The 12,791-nt window shown below is 35.3% G+C and overlaps 2 protein-coding genes across 2 annotated transcripts in view; both read left to right on the forward strand.

Annotated features, from left to right (window-relative positions):
* Positions 1-2,413, forward strand: part of LOC111716578 (dual specificity protein phosphatase 19) — a gene marked incomplete in the record, with an annotated part of 3,567 nt that extends 1,154 nt beyond the window's left edge. The window contains 3 exon segments of the mRNA XM_023492061.1: positions 616-734; positions 1,730-1,806; positions 1,893-2,413. Coding sequence (XP_023347829.1) covers positions 616-734; positions 1,730-1,806; positions 1,893-2,039 — 343 coding nt within the window.
* Positions 1-12,381, forward strand: part of LOC111716575 (uncharacterized) — a 26,914-nt gene extending 14,533 nt beyond the window's left edge. The window contains exons 2-12 of the mRNA XM_023492058.1: positions 2,756-2,895; positions 3,367-4,051; positions 5,080-5,191; positions 5,608-5,677; positions 6,095-6,159; positions 6,758-6,828; positions 7,256-7,786; positions 8,109-8,539; positions 8,693-8,916; positions 11,348-11,493; positions 12,285-12,381. Of these exons, the coding sequence (XP_023347826.1) occupies positions 2,772-2,895; positions 3,367-4,051; positions 5,080-5,191; positions 5,608-5,677; positions 6,095-6,159; positions 6,758-6,828; positions 7,256-7,786; positions 8,109-8,539; positions 8,693-8,916; positions 11,348-11,493; positions 12,285-12,348 (2,523 nt within the window). The 5' untranslated portion in view covers positions 2,756-2,771 and the 3' untranslated portion in view covers positions 12,349-12,381. The remainder of the gene's footprint in view (positions 1-2,755; positions 2,896-3,366; positions 4,052-5,079; positions 5,192-5,607; positions 5,678-6,094; positions 6,160-6,757; positions 6,829-7,255; positions 7,787-8,108; positions 8,540-8,692; positions 8,917-11,347; positions 11,494-12,284) is intronic.
* The last annotated feature ends 410 nt before the right edge of the window (positions 12,382-12,791 follow it).

Here is a 12,791-nt window from a genome sequence, read left to right on the forward strand (position 1 = left end):
GGGGGTGATTTAATTTTTGAGAAGAGTGGGTAGCTTCTTTCGGTTTCAAGACTTTCTTACTTTTAAAAAGTTCCACAACATTTTGAGAAGTTTTACAAATTTCGAAACTGTTAAAGACATTTGAATTCTTGCTCTACATCAAATTTTAACCCGGAGAACAAAAAACCCTGGCTAGTTTGTTTGTTCGTTCTTTAGTTCGGTCTTGCAAACATCTCTCTCAGTTTTAAAATTTGCCTGATTGTAAGACATGCAAATGTTAAGGCCAAAAACCTAAAAGTTTGCCAACCATAAAAAAAAAGATATTTAGGGGGAATTAATTATATGAGTATTTGTGTTCTTGAAAGTGTCAATAAGGATGACGTCACAAGACTTGCTTTTTGATGGTTTTTATGTTTCCCCCAGAACATCAATAATTTTCGTATAATCCCTGAAAATATATAATCCTTGACCATTTATAAATTCTGATAATAATGAATAAGAAATCGATGAATTTTTCATTGAAAAGTAACTATTTTCAACGGTGACCCGCGGATTTCTGCTTTAGATTAGAAAAATGGAAGAAATTGCCGAAAGAATTATGTAATTCTGTTTTACAATAAGTTTTTCTATTTGTAGAAAATTTGGAATACAGCGAATACTAAATGTTGGAAGTGGGATAGAGAACTTATTCCCTGAAGAATTCCTTTACTCGAATATAGAAATACTTGATGTACCTGAATTCAACATTGTACCAGGTATGTACGTACATCTTGTACACTGTGCACCATTGTAAATTGTAAATTTCACAATATTGCTAGAGTTATATTTAGCTGGAGGGTGAGGGGATGATGAAAATGGGACTGCTTGACAAGCATTTTTTTGCCTTTTTTTATTTCATGCATTTTAAAAAAACAAAGTCACCAATAAGCCAGATTTTTTTTTCGTTTGGGAGAGGGGGTAGTTAGATTATTTAAGATAAAATATAGCAGTGGCGTATTCAGGAGGGGGCAGTAGTCCTCTTGCCCCCCCCCCCTGGAAAATACAAAATTAAAAGGAAACTACGTAACTAAGTAACACCTGACAATGCCAAAGACTAAGGATTGTCTAAATTCACTGTTAATACAAAATTTTAAGATACTTTAAAATAAATTATATAAATGTCGTCTTACTTAACGATCTTGCACTTATAGCTTTACACCCTATAAGGCTGTCTGAGCTCTCTACTGAGAAAATCATTGAAATGTTTGTGCAAGCAAATCCCAGAAAATTGAAGCTTAAAAGAGTTAGTGAATGTGTAAATGTAGTAAATTCTATCTAAAAATTTCAGAAGAAATTTCGTTTATTAGTGAAAATATAATTTTTTAATGCTGCTGTGAATTATTGATTTAGTTAGCTGTGATGGAGCTAAGTGATAAATTTATAAAATTAAAAGGTTAAAGTTAGCTTTTCGAGCAAAGGAATAATTTTTAGACTCTGTAAGGTTAGGCGCTACGACATCTGCTCTATTTCCATTTGCTCTATGGCCAGTTGCTCTAGTTCCATTTGCTCTGTAGCTCATAGATCACGACGTTTGCTCTATATGTCATCTGATCTATACGTCAATTGATCTATGACATAACACGTCATTTTCTCTATACACATTTTTATGACTGTGATGGTCCAATTGCTCTACTCAACATTTGCTCTATGAGTAAAGAATCTATGAAAAATCATAAAGGAAGGAATAAACAACTCTACAGATCTGTTTAAGATTTAAAGGTGTGCGCTGATATTCTTGAGAAAAGTAGAAAATCTGGAGAAAGATGTTTCGTACATTGTAATGCAGGGGTAGGTATACTCTATCTAACTTAATTACATTAGTTTTTTCCCGCATTTTGAAAATATTCTAAAAGAAATTGATCTTTTTTATTTAGGTAAGCCGAGCCCCTACAGTAGTTATCGGATACTTAGTTCTCAAGCAAAGTATGGATTTCACCTCAGCTCTAGAAATGGTCAAACAGGCTAGAACCTGTGCCAAACCAAACCAGGGATTTATGAATCAATTAATGCAACTAAAATAAAAGAATTCCCAAAGTTGCATTAAAATGTACGCCAGCTAATGGTAGAAGAACCAGAGGATGACCAAAAACCACCTGGCGGAGAACTATGAAAACGTATCTAGAGAAACTTGGCCTTTCTATTGGAGAGGCTGAAACTGTTGCTCAAGACCGAAGAAGGTGGATGAGCTTACTGGGTCAGTAAGAAAGTAATGCAACTAAAGCTCTCTGACTAAATTACTCTCTCAAATTAATAGTATGCACAAAATGCACAAAATGTTTGTTTGTGTTTGCGACTCCAGGGTACTTCAAGTAGAAGTTTAGCGGAGTACTCTGGTTTATATTGGATTAAAATTATCCAATGAACCATGAACAAACCATGGATGTGGTGCTAAAAGAAGAAGCACAGCATGAACTAAACAAGTGTTTAAACTAAAATGGTTCTGTAGTCGTAGCCCTCTATTAACAGAGTGACATGCCTGACCTGATTCACAACTGCGCCCTCTAGGTTTTTTTTTAATTAAGCCAAGCCTAGACTTCTAAGGAATTAGTATAATTTTACAAATATCGTTGTTTTCAATCTTAGAATATATTTTCTCAATTTATTTTGTGATTTCTTCAGCATAAATCCTAAAGTTAAATAGAGAAATAACCTTTGAGAATGATAAATTTTCTTTAAATAAAGGTTAACTTGAAATTACGATATGCAGTCCCTGTAATATGAAATGATTGAATTGCAGAGAAGAATGCTGGGCAATGACTGAGGATGAAAATGATCTACATTTTCAAACCAGTTTATGGAAGATGAGTTTTCTATCTCCAGCTAGTTCTCCTCCATCCTCTTCCTCAACTCCTAACCTGCTCTCTCCTTTAGAAACAGGTTATTAGATTTATTGCGGCGCATTTTCTGATTTTAATTTTGCAAAATTTTACTTTCTTCTCTAGATTAGTTAAAGGGACTGTAAGCGTAATTTCAGGTGATCTTTCCTTTCTAGAGGGGCATCCCAGATTTAAAATGATACCCTTTAAACCTTTGACTGATCAAGGACGTCAGAAATTTCATTATTACTAAATCAGGCATTGCCCTCGTTGCATACTTGCATAGAGGGTCACTTTAAATTACGGTCCCTTAAATATAAATTATAAGGGGGCAACATTTTTGAATGGGATCGATAGCGCTTAGATTCAGCGACTGCTTAAACTTAACACTTTAAAATAGAACGATTTTAAACCAAAGGAAGGGAAAGTTGTAAATACCTGGAACTAGCTAGCAAACAAAGAGGCGTCCAGTGTCAAGGTTGACTCGTTTAAGATTTAAATGATTAAGACTAGTAAATATGAAAATATTTAGAAATGAAGGAAGAGGAAACTGTTCAACAAAATGAGGATAAAGTTCATATTCAAGGATATACAAACCACTCTCAAAAAACTAAGACGATGATCATGAAAAATCTGGAAGAGATAAACCTCTCTGAATCTGTCCCAAAAGAAGGGTTAAACCGTTCTGACTCCGTCCTGAAAGACAGGATAAACCATCCTGACTCCGCCCTTGAGGACAGGATATACCGTCCCGACTCCGTCTTAGAAGACAGGATAGCCCATCCTGACTCCGCCCTTGAGGACAGGATAGACCGTCCTTACTCCGCCCTTGAGGACAGGATAGACCGTCCTGACTCCGTCTTAGAAGACAGGATAAACCATCCTGACTCCGCCCTGGAAGATGGAAAAGGAGGTCTCATCTCCTCCCTGGAAACTCCCCTAAGCCGTCCTGACTCCGCTTTGGACCTGGAGCTTCCCAATGCTCAGCGTAGGATATCTGTTGATGGCCAAGAAAGTAATTCAACTGTATCAAGCGAAATCAAAGATAAGATTGGATCACAAACAAGTGAAACTCAATCATCTAGCATGGGATCCTTTGGATCCATGGAGCCAGAATCTGGGGTTTGGATTAAAAACGATGGTAGTCAATACTTAGCTCCACCCTCCCGTCAGTCTGTCATGGATTCTCTTTCAAAATTTGGGATTCCTGGTATCAGGTTAGTTCTGACAAATTATTTAATATTCTTTATCTTAAACAAGAGTGTAAAGAATAAAGCACATATTGTTAATATCCCACCATTTTTAGCAAATGTTTTATTTGAAAGCTGAGTTACATTGCTTGAGTTCAAAACCCATTGCTGAAGTTAGAATATGGTTAGCTTGAGTTAGAATATGGTAAGCTGGAGTTAGAATATGGTTAGCTGGAATTAGAATATGGTTAGCTGGAATTAGAATATGGTTAGCTGGAGTTAGAAAATAGTTAGCCGGAGTTAGAAAATTGCTAGCTGGAGTTAGAATATGGCTAGCTGGAGTTGGAATATGGTTAGTTGGAGTTAGAATATGGTTAGCTGGAGATAGAATATGGTTAGCTGGAATTAGGATATGGTTAGTTGGAGTTAGAATATGGTAAGCTGGAATTAGAATATGGTTAGCTGGAGTTAGAAAATTGCTAGCTGGAGTTAGAATATGGCTAGCTGGAGTTGGAATATGGTTAGTTGGAGTTAGAATATGGTTAGCTGGAATTAGAATATGGTTAGCTGGAGTTAGAATATGATTAGTTGGAGTTAGAATATGGTAAGCTGGAGTTAGAATTCGGTTTCCTGGAGTAAGAATTTGGTTAGCTGGAGTTAGAATATGGTAAGCTGGAGTTAGAATATGGTTAGGTGGAGTTAGAATTTGGTAATCTGGAGTTAGAATATGGCTAGCTGGAGTAAGAATATGGTTATTCGGAATTAGAACATGGTTAGCTGGAGTTAGAATATGGTCAGCTTTAGTTAGAATATGGTTAGTTGGAGTTAGAATATGGTTAGTTGGAGTTAGAATGTGGTCAGCTTGAGTTAGAATATGGTTAGCTGGAGTTAGAATATGGTTAGTTGGAGTTAGAATGTGGTTAGCTGGAGTTAGAATATGGTAAGCTGTTGAGCTGGGATATAATTAAGCTAGCTGGCTGAGAAACTATGCATATGGTTTCAAAGAAATAAGGAAGACCCAAATTGTTGACATTTATCCAGTTCTCTATCTTCAGGTATTCACTTCCGCGCTTCAGCTTGGAAAAAGATGCGCCGGATCGGCTAATCAGCCTACGCGCTGATGCTCTTGAGATTATTGAACCTGTCTCCAATAAAAATATATTAGAGGTAGGAAATAGGTGACTGGGGCCCTGAAAACCAGGGAAAATGAAAACGACATTTAAGTAATGTATGTTTAATATTTTTTATTTTCATTTATTGTTGATATTTTTAAATTTTGATGAAAAACCTTTGAATGTACTAGTGATTTATATCCAGTTGGTTCGCTTCTTTCAGGCGTTTTTTTAGCAAGATTTTCTTTCAGGGTCAAAATTTGTCCATGAACTCCTACCATGTCAATTTTTTACATTAACTGAAGATATCTGCAAATACGGCACAAAAACGATCTAAAACCGATCCAAAAACAAAAATTATTAACAGTGCTAATTCATACTTAATCAAACAAAGTATAAATTAAATGGTACTGTTTGGAATCTGGTCACTTAAAATTTCACTTGCAGTTCTTTAAAGGTTTCAATTTTCAGGAAAGAAGAAATCTGGCAGTAATGAAAACATTTGGAGCTTTAAAACAGTCTGGAGGAAAGGTAGATTTAGGTAAACAAATAAGAAATTATTATATATGTACATCGTATGACGTACGGCATCTGAATATGCTTACTTGTGCCGTTATGTACTGACCTTAATATTTATATTTGTACGTCATGTGAATGTACTGATCGTCTTATTTGTATGAACTGACCGTCATGTGAACATACTGACCTGAATTTTTTATACTGTTCATACTGTTTTTATTTACTGCCCTCATTTTTTATCCTGACTCTAAAATGTTGTGCACTAACCGACATGAATGTATATTATTTAATGCAGTCATGCTTTTGTACTGACCGACATAGTTATATACTCATTGTCATCCCAAGTGTAACCTGGATCTGAGGTTAGAAATTGATATTCCCATAGGTGAGCAGGCTAAATTGTTTATGTACTGACCTAGTTGCCTAATTGCCTTTATAGAAAGTCTTGTGAGCCTAAGAAGAGTTACTGTTCAAACTATTGGGAGACCACCGTCCAGAGCTCAGGTTGGTTATTTTAGAAAGTGTTCAAAGGGACTGTCAACGTAATTTGAGTAAGAATTTCCATTTCTATCCATGTTGACTCTTTTTAAGTCAAGATCTTATTAGCCGTGACTTTCTAATAATATAAATGGATTTCTACAGCATAGATATTAGATACTAGACTTTTAGGGCTTTTTGCCCCCATCTTCTATTGCTCTCTCTGTTATCTTTTTCTATAGTGCTTACATTGTAAAACAAAAACAAAGAAAGTTCGCGGATTTAAAAATATGTTTTCGTGGATTTTCATAATTTTATGAAAATCGATATTTTTTGGATGCAAATTTTATATCCAAGAACCTTTCCTGGAGTCATGTGAGGTCCTTCACAAAATTGGGCCTGATCGTTTCAGCCGTTTTGACGTTTTAAACAAACAAACAGACAGACAAACAAATTAAATATAGAAGCAATTAAAAAGGTTTTCCCATTTTCGATCCAATTTTGAAATTACTTTTTCAATCCTTTTAGATAACTGTTTACAGATGACAGAATATAAACAGTTCAAAAATAACGTTAAAAAGTAAAAAATGACATGATGAAGTTAAATTGATCGGAATTAATCCAGGTTGAAGATTGGATCCGTGTCAGGGCAGCACTAACCAAGGTTCGAAGAAAAGAAGACAAGAAACCTTCAAGGTATCTTTTAATTGAAGGGTAACAATAGATTAGCGGTGAAAACCGGATCCGGATCTAGGTCAGAAACATTTCTTTAAGATTTCTGATCTTTTTTGAACAAATAAAAAATATAAAGTTTTTTTTCTCGCTGTTTTATGTTGAATCATTCAGAGATTATGAAGTTTTAATTAATTTTTCCCTGGCTTTGGTTGATATTTTTCCCTATTGATCCGGATCCTAAGCTTTGCCTCTACAGTCTTCATAATTAATTTAGGTTGACATATATAAGAAAATATGGGACTAAATTGTTTTTTTTTATCTTAATTTTTGTTTGAGTCAAAATAAATTAGTAAATTGGACTAAATTCAGATCAGTTTCTGGATCCAGATATGTTTGTATTTTGTTATGGATCTGAAGCTATATAAAGATATATCTATTCGATGTTTAGGGTTAAACAGGTTATACTGGTGAGAGAGAATCTGGATGACTCTGAGGGTTCTGAACTCTCCTGCTCCCTTCCATCTAGTCCTTGTTCAAGTTCTCAATCCTCCCCATCATGCTCACCATCATCAACCCCATCTCCTCGACCAGTCGGAACCAAAAATCCGAGAAAAACTCGCCAAAAACGGAAACCAAATGATCTGAACACCAGTGATCTCACAAATCTGACGAGTCCTCAACTTGAACCCCTGAAAGAGAATAGAGAAAAGAATTCCTGTTCCCCTGATTTATTTGCAGATTCTCCTATATTTACTCCTTCTACCCGATCCAGAAATCCATCCTGTGATATCATCACCAGGGTTAATCATATGATATCACCCATACTGTCAAGACACAACCCGTCCCAAACTAAAAGTATGAATGAGCATGAAAAGCATGACAATAATGATGATAGTGATGAGCATATGTTTGAAGATTCTCCAATTCTCCGCAAATCCCAGTCTTGGAGAACAACTTCTCAGTCCCTGAACTTGTCCAGGTTTTATTTTTTAAATGTTCAGATATAAAAACAAAAGTTTCACTTATTATGTATCAAAATAATTTACTGAAGCATCTTTGCTCTATTAACTTTGCTTCTTGAGGTTGTAAATTTTTTTATTAAAAAAGACGTAAAATTTTTTTTTTTATGATATTAGAGGAAAATAAATAAATTTTGGGGAAAAGATTTCACAATTGATGTAAAAACTTGCTATTTCCTCCAATTTATCAAAATTCGCCCCCCCCGCCCCCCCCTGGGGAGGGGGGTCGTGTAATTCTTAAAATTATACACCCCTGCTTTAATTCAACCTTACTTTTTCTAGTTTTCTGAACGAAAGTGTGGAGACGATCCCTAAGAGAACACCTAATTCCAGTCGATATATTCCAGACCAAACCTTAATCACTCCTCATCCTGAAACCAACTTTTCTAAGAAAGATGATCCTGAAACTAAACTGTCTCAGAAAGATGCTCCTGAATCTAAACTGTCTAAGAAAGATGGTCCTGAAACTGATCTGTCCCAAAAAGATGGCCCTGAGGCCAGCTTGTCTCAGAAAGATGACTCTGAAATCAACTTTTCGAAGAAAGATGACCCTGAGACCAACTTGTCTCAGAAAAATGACCCAAAAACCAACTTGTCTCAGAAAGATGACCCTGAAACCAACTTGTCTCAGACAGATGACCCTGAAACCAACTCGTCTGAGAAGAATGGGTTGATTGAAACTACTCCTATTTTAAAAAGAGAAATGAAACCAGGTCGGTGTAGTATATATAGTGTTGTTAAGTTTTTGTTAGCTTTTAAGTTTATCCAACAGCTGTACTGTACTCTAGTCCAGTGCACTGCACTACACGGGGTATTGAATAAATGTAAAACACTATTTAATTTCAACAATTGTCCGATAATTTCAGGGAAAACGCTAAAAAGAAGGATATCTTGGAACCTTCCTAACTCGCAGAAACAGCGGATATCAGAACCTATCCTTGATCCACAACCCGTTAAACCTGGCTCCAATCCTGAATCCCTAGATGATACTGAAAGCCCCCTGAGTAAAACACTGCAAGATAAACTAGAGAATTCTACAATAATTCGAAAATATCTGACTCCAGAGCTTGTCAAGAAATCTAGATCCCAGGTTAGTTATTTTTGGAAGCTAAGAATAATATTTATAAAAGGACCGAAACATATATATTTAAGTGATTCTACAGTTAAAGAGTGACAAGCCCGAGCCATTGAAACATATATATTTAAGTGATCCTCCAGTTAAAGAGTGACAAGCCCGAGCCACCGAAACATATATATTTAAGTGATCCTCCAGTTAAAGAGTGACAAGCCCAAGCCACCGAAACATATGTATTTAAGTGATCCTCCAGTTAAAGAGTGACAAGTCCAAGCCACCGAAACATATATACTTAAGTGATCCTCCAGTTAAAGAGTGACAAGCCCGAGCCACTGAAACATATATATATATGTGATTCTCCAGTTTAAGTGTGACAAGCCCAAGCCACTGAAACATAAATATTTAAGTGATTCTCCAGTTAAAGAGTGACAAGCCCGAGCCACGGAAACATATATATTTAAGTGATCCTTCAGTCAAAGAGTGAAAAGCCCGAGCCACTGAAACATATATATTTAAGTGATCCTCCATTTAAAGAGTGACAAGCCCGAGCCACTGAAACATATATATATATGTGATTCTCCAGTTTAAGTGTGACAAGCCCAAGCCACTGAAATATATATTTAAGTGATCCTCCAGTTAAAGATTGACAAGCCCGAGCCACAACGGACCCTTAAAAGCTTTGTCTGCTGAACAATAAATGATATTTGTTATTGTGATTTCTCTGTAAAAGAGACTTGAACAGTTCTGTTACTTAGACAATAAAGGAAGAAATTGAGGGTCAGACAATCCCTTAAATATTTTCCTATGTTATTTTGACACTATTTTGACACACATTGAAATATCTTGAGTTGAAAAGAAATTTTAAGGATTTTTTGCAAAATAAATTTTATTTTTAATGTATAACAGTATGATGGAGGAGATACAAGGCAGCTGGGGATTAAATGAGATAGAGAATATAACTCGATCTGGTTTCTTCTTTTTCTCCACTTTCTTTAAAGCAACTTCTCTAGGTGGCATAGGCTTCTTTCATCTCATTGGACCCTTCAGTCTCAACTTCTAAATGGACCAAGTACTCCTGAGTACTTTTATTGAGCGATATTTTTATTTCTTTCTCACATTCTCCTTGTCTTCACCTACTTCTAGTTCTTATACCGCTCTCGGGGGTTGGGAGAAAGAACATTCTTTATCTTCTATATCTTTATTTCTTAGCTGTGTACATTGTTGAATTTTTTTATATGTAAATATCTATATATATAAAGTTGTAATTTCTGTTTGCCTGCCTGTTTGTTTGTATGTCCGATCATAACTCAGGAACCCATGAACCGATTTGCCTCAAATTTTGATTGGGGAACGGGAGAGCCACGGAAAATCGACTATGTGCGGGTAAACGGCAGGAGTAAAACTATGAGTAATCTAGGTAATGCTGGGTTTGTAGCTAGTGATTAATAAAGGCTGATATTTATAGGATGTATCATAGTTAGTCCTGGTAAAGCTGACCTTTTTAAGATGACCGGTATTACTGGGGTCAGAGTTAGATATGTAGAGACAGAGGTATGATATAATATTGTTATTAGTATTGATTTTATTTGATATTGTTATTGTTGGTTTTAATAATAATTAGTAATTAATAATTAAGGGCGGCTTCAGGATTTAAGATAGGAAGGTAAAATAACATATCCGCACGAGATAAAAAAGTTTACCATAAGAAGGCTGAAAGTAAGGAAAGAAATTTTTGTTCAAAATAAAAAAATATCCCCCCGTCTTCCAATCTGCAATAATTTAGTTCTCTTGGGCCGCTTGAAATAAAATCCTTTAGTCCGAAATTGAGGCAAGCCACTTTGGGTGCATCGCCATTCTTTTCAGCTTGACCCTCCTGTCGGCAGGGTCATAGATGACTTGTTCCAGGTTAAAAGACTTTGAAGTAATGACTTGGTAAAAATCCAAGGGGGGAGGGTGCATCTCCCCCTAATTTCTCTCAGGGGTGGGTANATGATCTCGAATACTCTTTGTTTAAAGTTTATGTTATTGTGTTGTTTTTCTTTAAAGTTGTTATCGTTATTTTGATCAGTATTGTAATTATTATTTTCTTTCTTCACATGTGTGTTTGTACTGTTATTATTGATATGTTATTTTCATGAAATAATCTTATTCATCCAATAAAATTTCTGAACATTTCCTTTAAATGGATATTTTAAATATTTTCAGGAGATTCTTCTGAAGCATGTTGTTAGACTGGTTAGAGATTCAGACCCAGATATTCTTGCAGGAATAAGACATTTCTTTTAATCAATCCCCCTGATATTTTTACAATAAAATATACAGAATACCCCTGATATATTTACAATTAAATATACAGAATATCCCTGATATTTTTACAATTAAAATAAAATGTCTCTGTAACAATTAGAGTGATCTGTATAGAAATAACGTCTAATTTCTCTGTAAGGTTGAATCTCCTGTTGGTGGTGTTCGCCCTGTTCTTGATCTGCAGGGAGCAGCAGGAGCAAATAGGAACGATCATACTAGTCTTCTCTGTATGGAGGTGCTGGTGGAGACACGAACATTCCTCCTTCCAGATCCATCGATGGACAGGTAGCTTAAAGGAACTTTTAAGTAGCCTCCTACTTTAAAAAAGGTATGTCTGCTTCACGTTCTTAAACCTTCTTATGATGTTGAAGATATTGTCGATTTTATTGCTTGAAAAATGCACAGTTTTGAAAAAATCCTCTCATTATTTCTGAATCAAAAATCTGCAAGAAATCAATTTTCAAAAAGTAAAATATGGATATATCATTGATTCTTAATCCGACAAAGCATTTAAAGGGAGTGTTCGCGAAAAATGAAAGGGGATACAGGCTTACGGCGAAAAATGATCGATGGTGATCGCTACTAATGAAAAATGACCCAGAAACCAACTTGTCTCAGAAAGATGACCCTGAAACCAACTTGTCTCAGAAAGATGACCCTGAAACCAACTCGTCTGAGAAGAATGGGTTGATTGAAACTACTCCTATTTTAAAAAGAGGAATGAAACCAGGTCGGTGTAGTATATATAGTGTTGTTAACTTTTGTTAGCTTTTAAGTTTATCCAACAGCTGTACTGTACTCTAGTCCAGTGCACAACACTCAGATCTCATCTCACATAATCACATAATCACATGATCTCTAATACTCTTCTTCTTACATGATATTGATCTTTAGAAGATTCTACACTTCCTATATTGTGTAGAGTCCAGTATACTGTTAGCTGTGTAGAGTATAAGTATATAGTTGATAATTCATAATATTTTCCAACCTTTAACCTCACTAACCAGCAAGGACGATATAACAAGAATTTTTCTATTCTACAGTTTTATTTTAATTTGTTTTCTTTAATTTTGTAGAATTACCGGGATATTCTACAGTCTAGTTCGAAAAGAAGGAAATATATCAGGTAGAGAGACATAAACATTTTGATTTTATTGGGAAACATACAGAGATAGTCCATGTCTTGTTTCCCACTATTAAAGACTGTTGTAAACTAAAAGGGACTGTAGACATTTTCTTTCTTTTTAGACACTTCAATTGATTTATCGATACAAAAATTATATAACAATATATTTTTTCCCCTAACTTAAAAACTCAACAACATTGTGGCACAGCTTTTCCCATCAATATGTTTCTTTGTAGCTATATTTGAATTCGGTTTACATGTTGTTTTATTAGATTTATTCTAATAACTTTCAATGGGTCCAACCTGGTGTGGAACAAGGAAGGAACACGGACCAACCACATCAAAATATCTTCAGATTTAACATTCAGTGATGGTGATGGACCAAACCTCTGTAGAGTAAAAAAGTAGATGCTAGTTCCACATTTATTGAAAATATATTTCGGTCTGGGTTGACCCT

This window comes from Eurytemora carolleeae, unplaced genomic scaffold (assembly GCF_000591075.1).
Source record: "Eurytemora carolleeae unplaced genomic scaffold, Eaff_2.0 scaffold2113, whole genome shotgun sequence".
In the NCBI taxonomy this organism is placed as follows: domain Eukaryota; kingdom Metazoa; phylum Arthropoda; class Copepoda; order Calanoida; family Temoridae; genus Eurytemora; species Eurytemora carolleeae.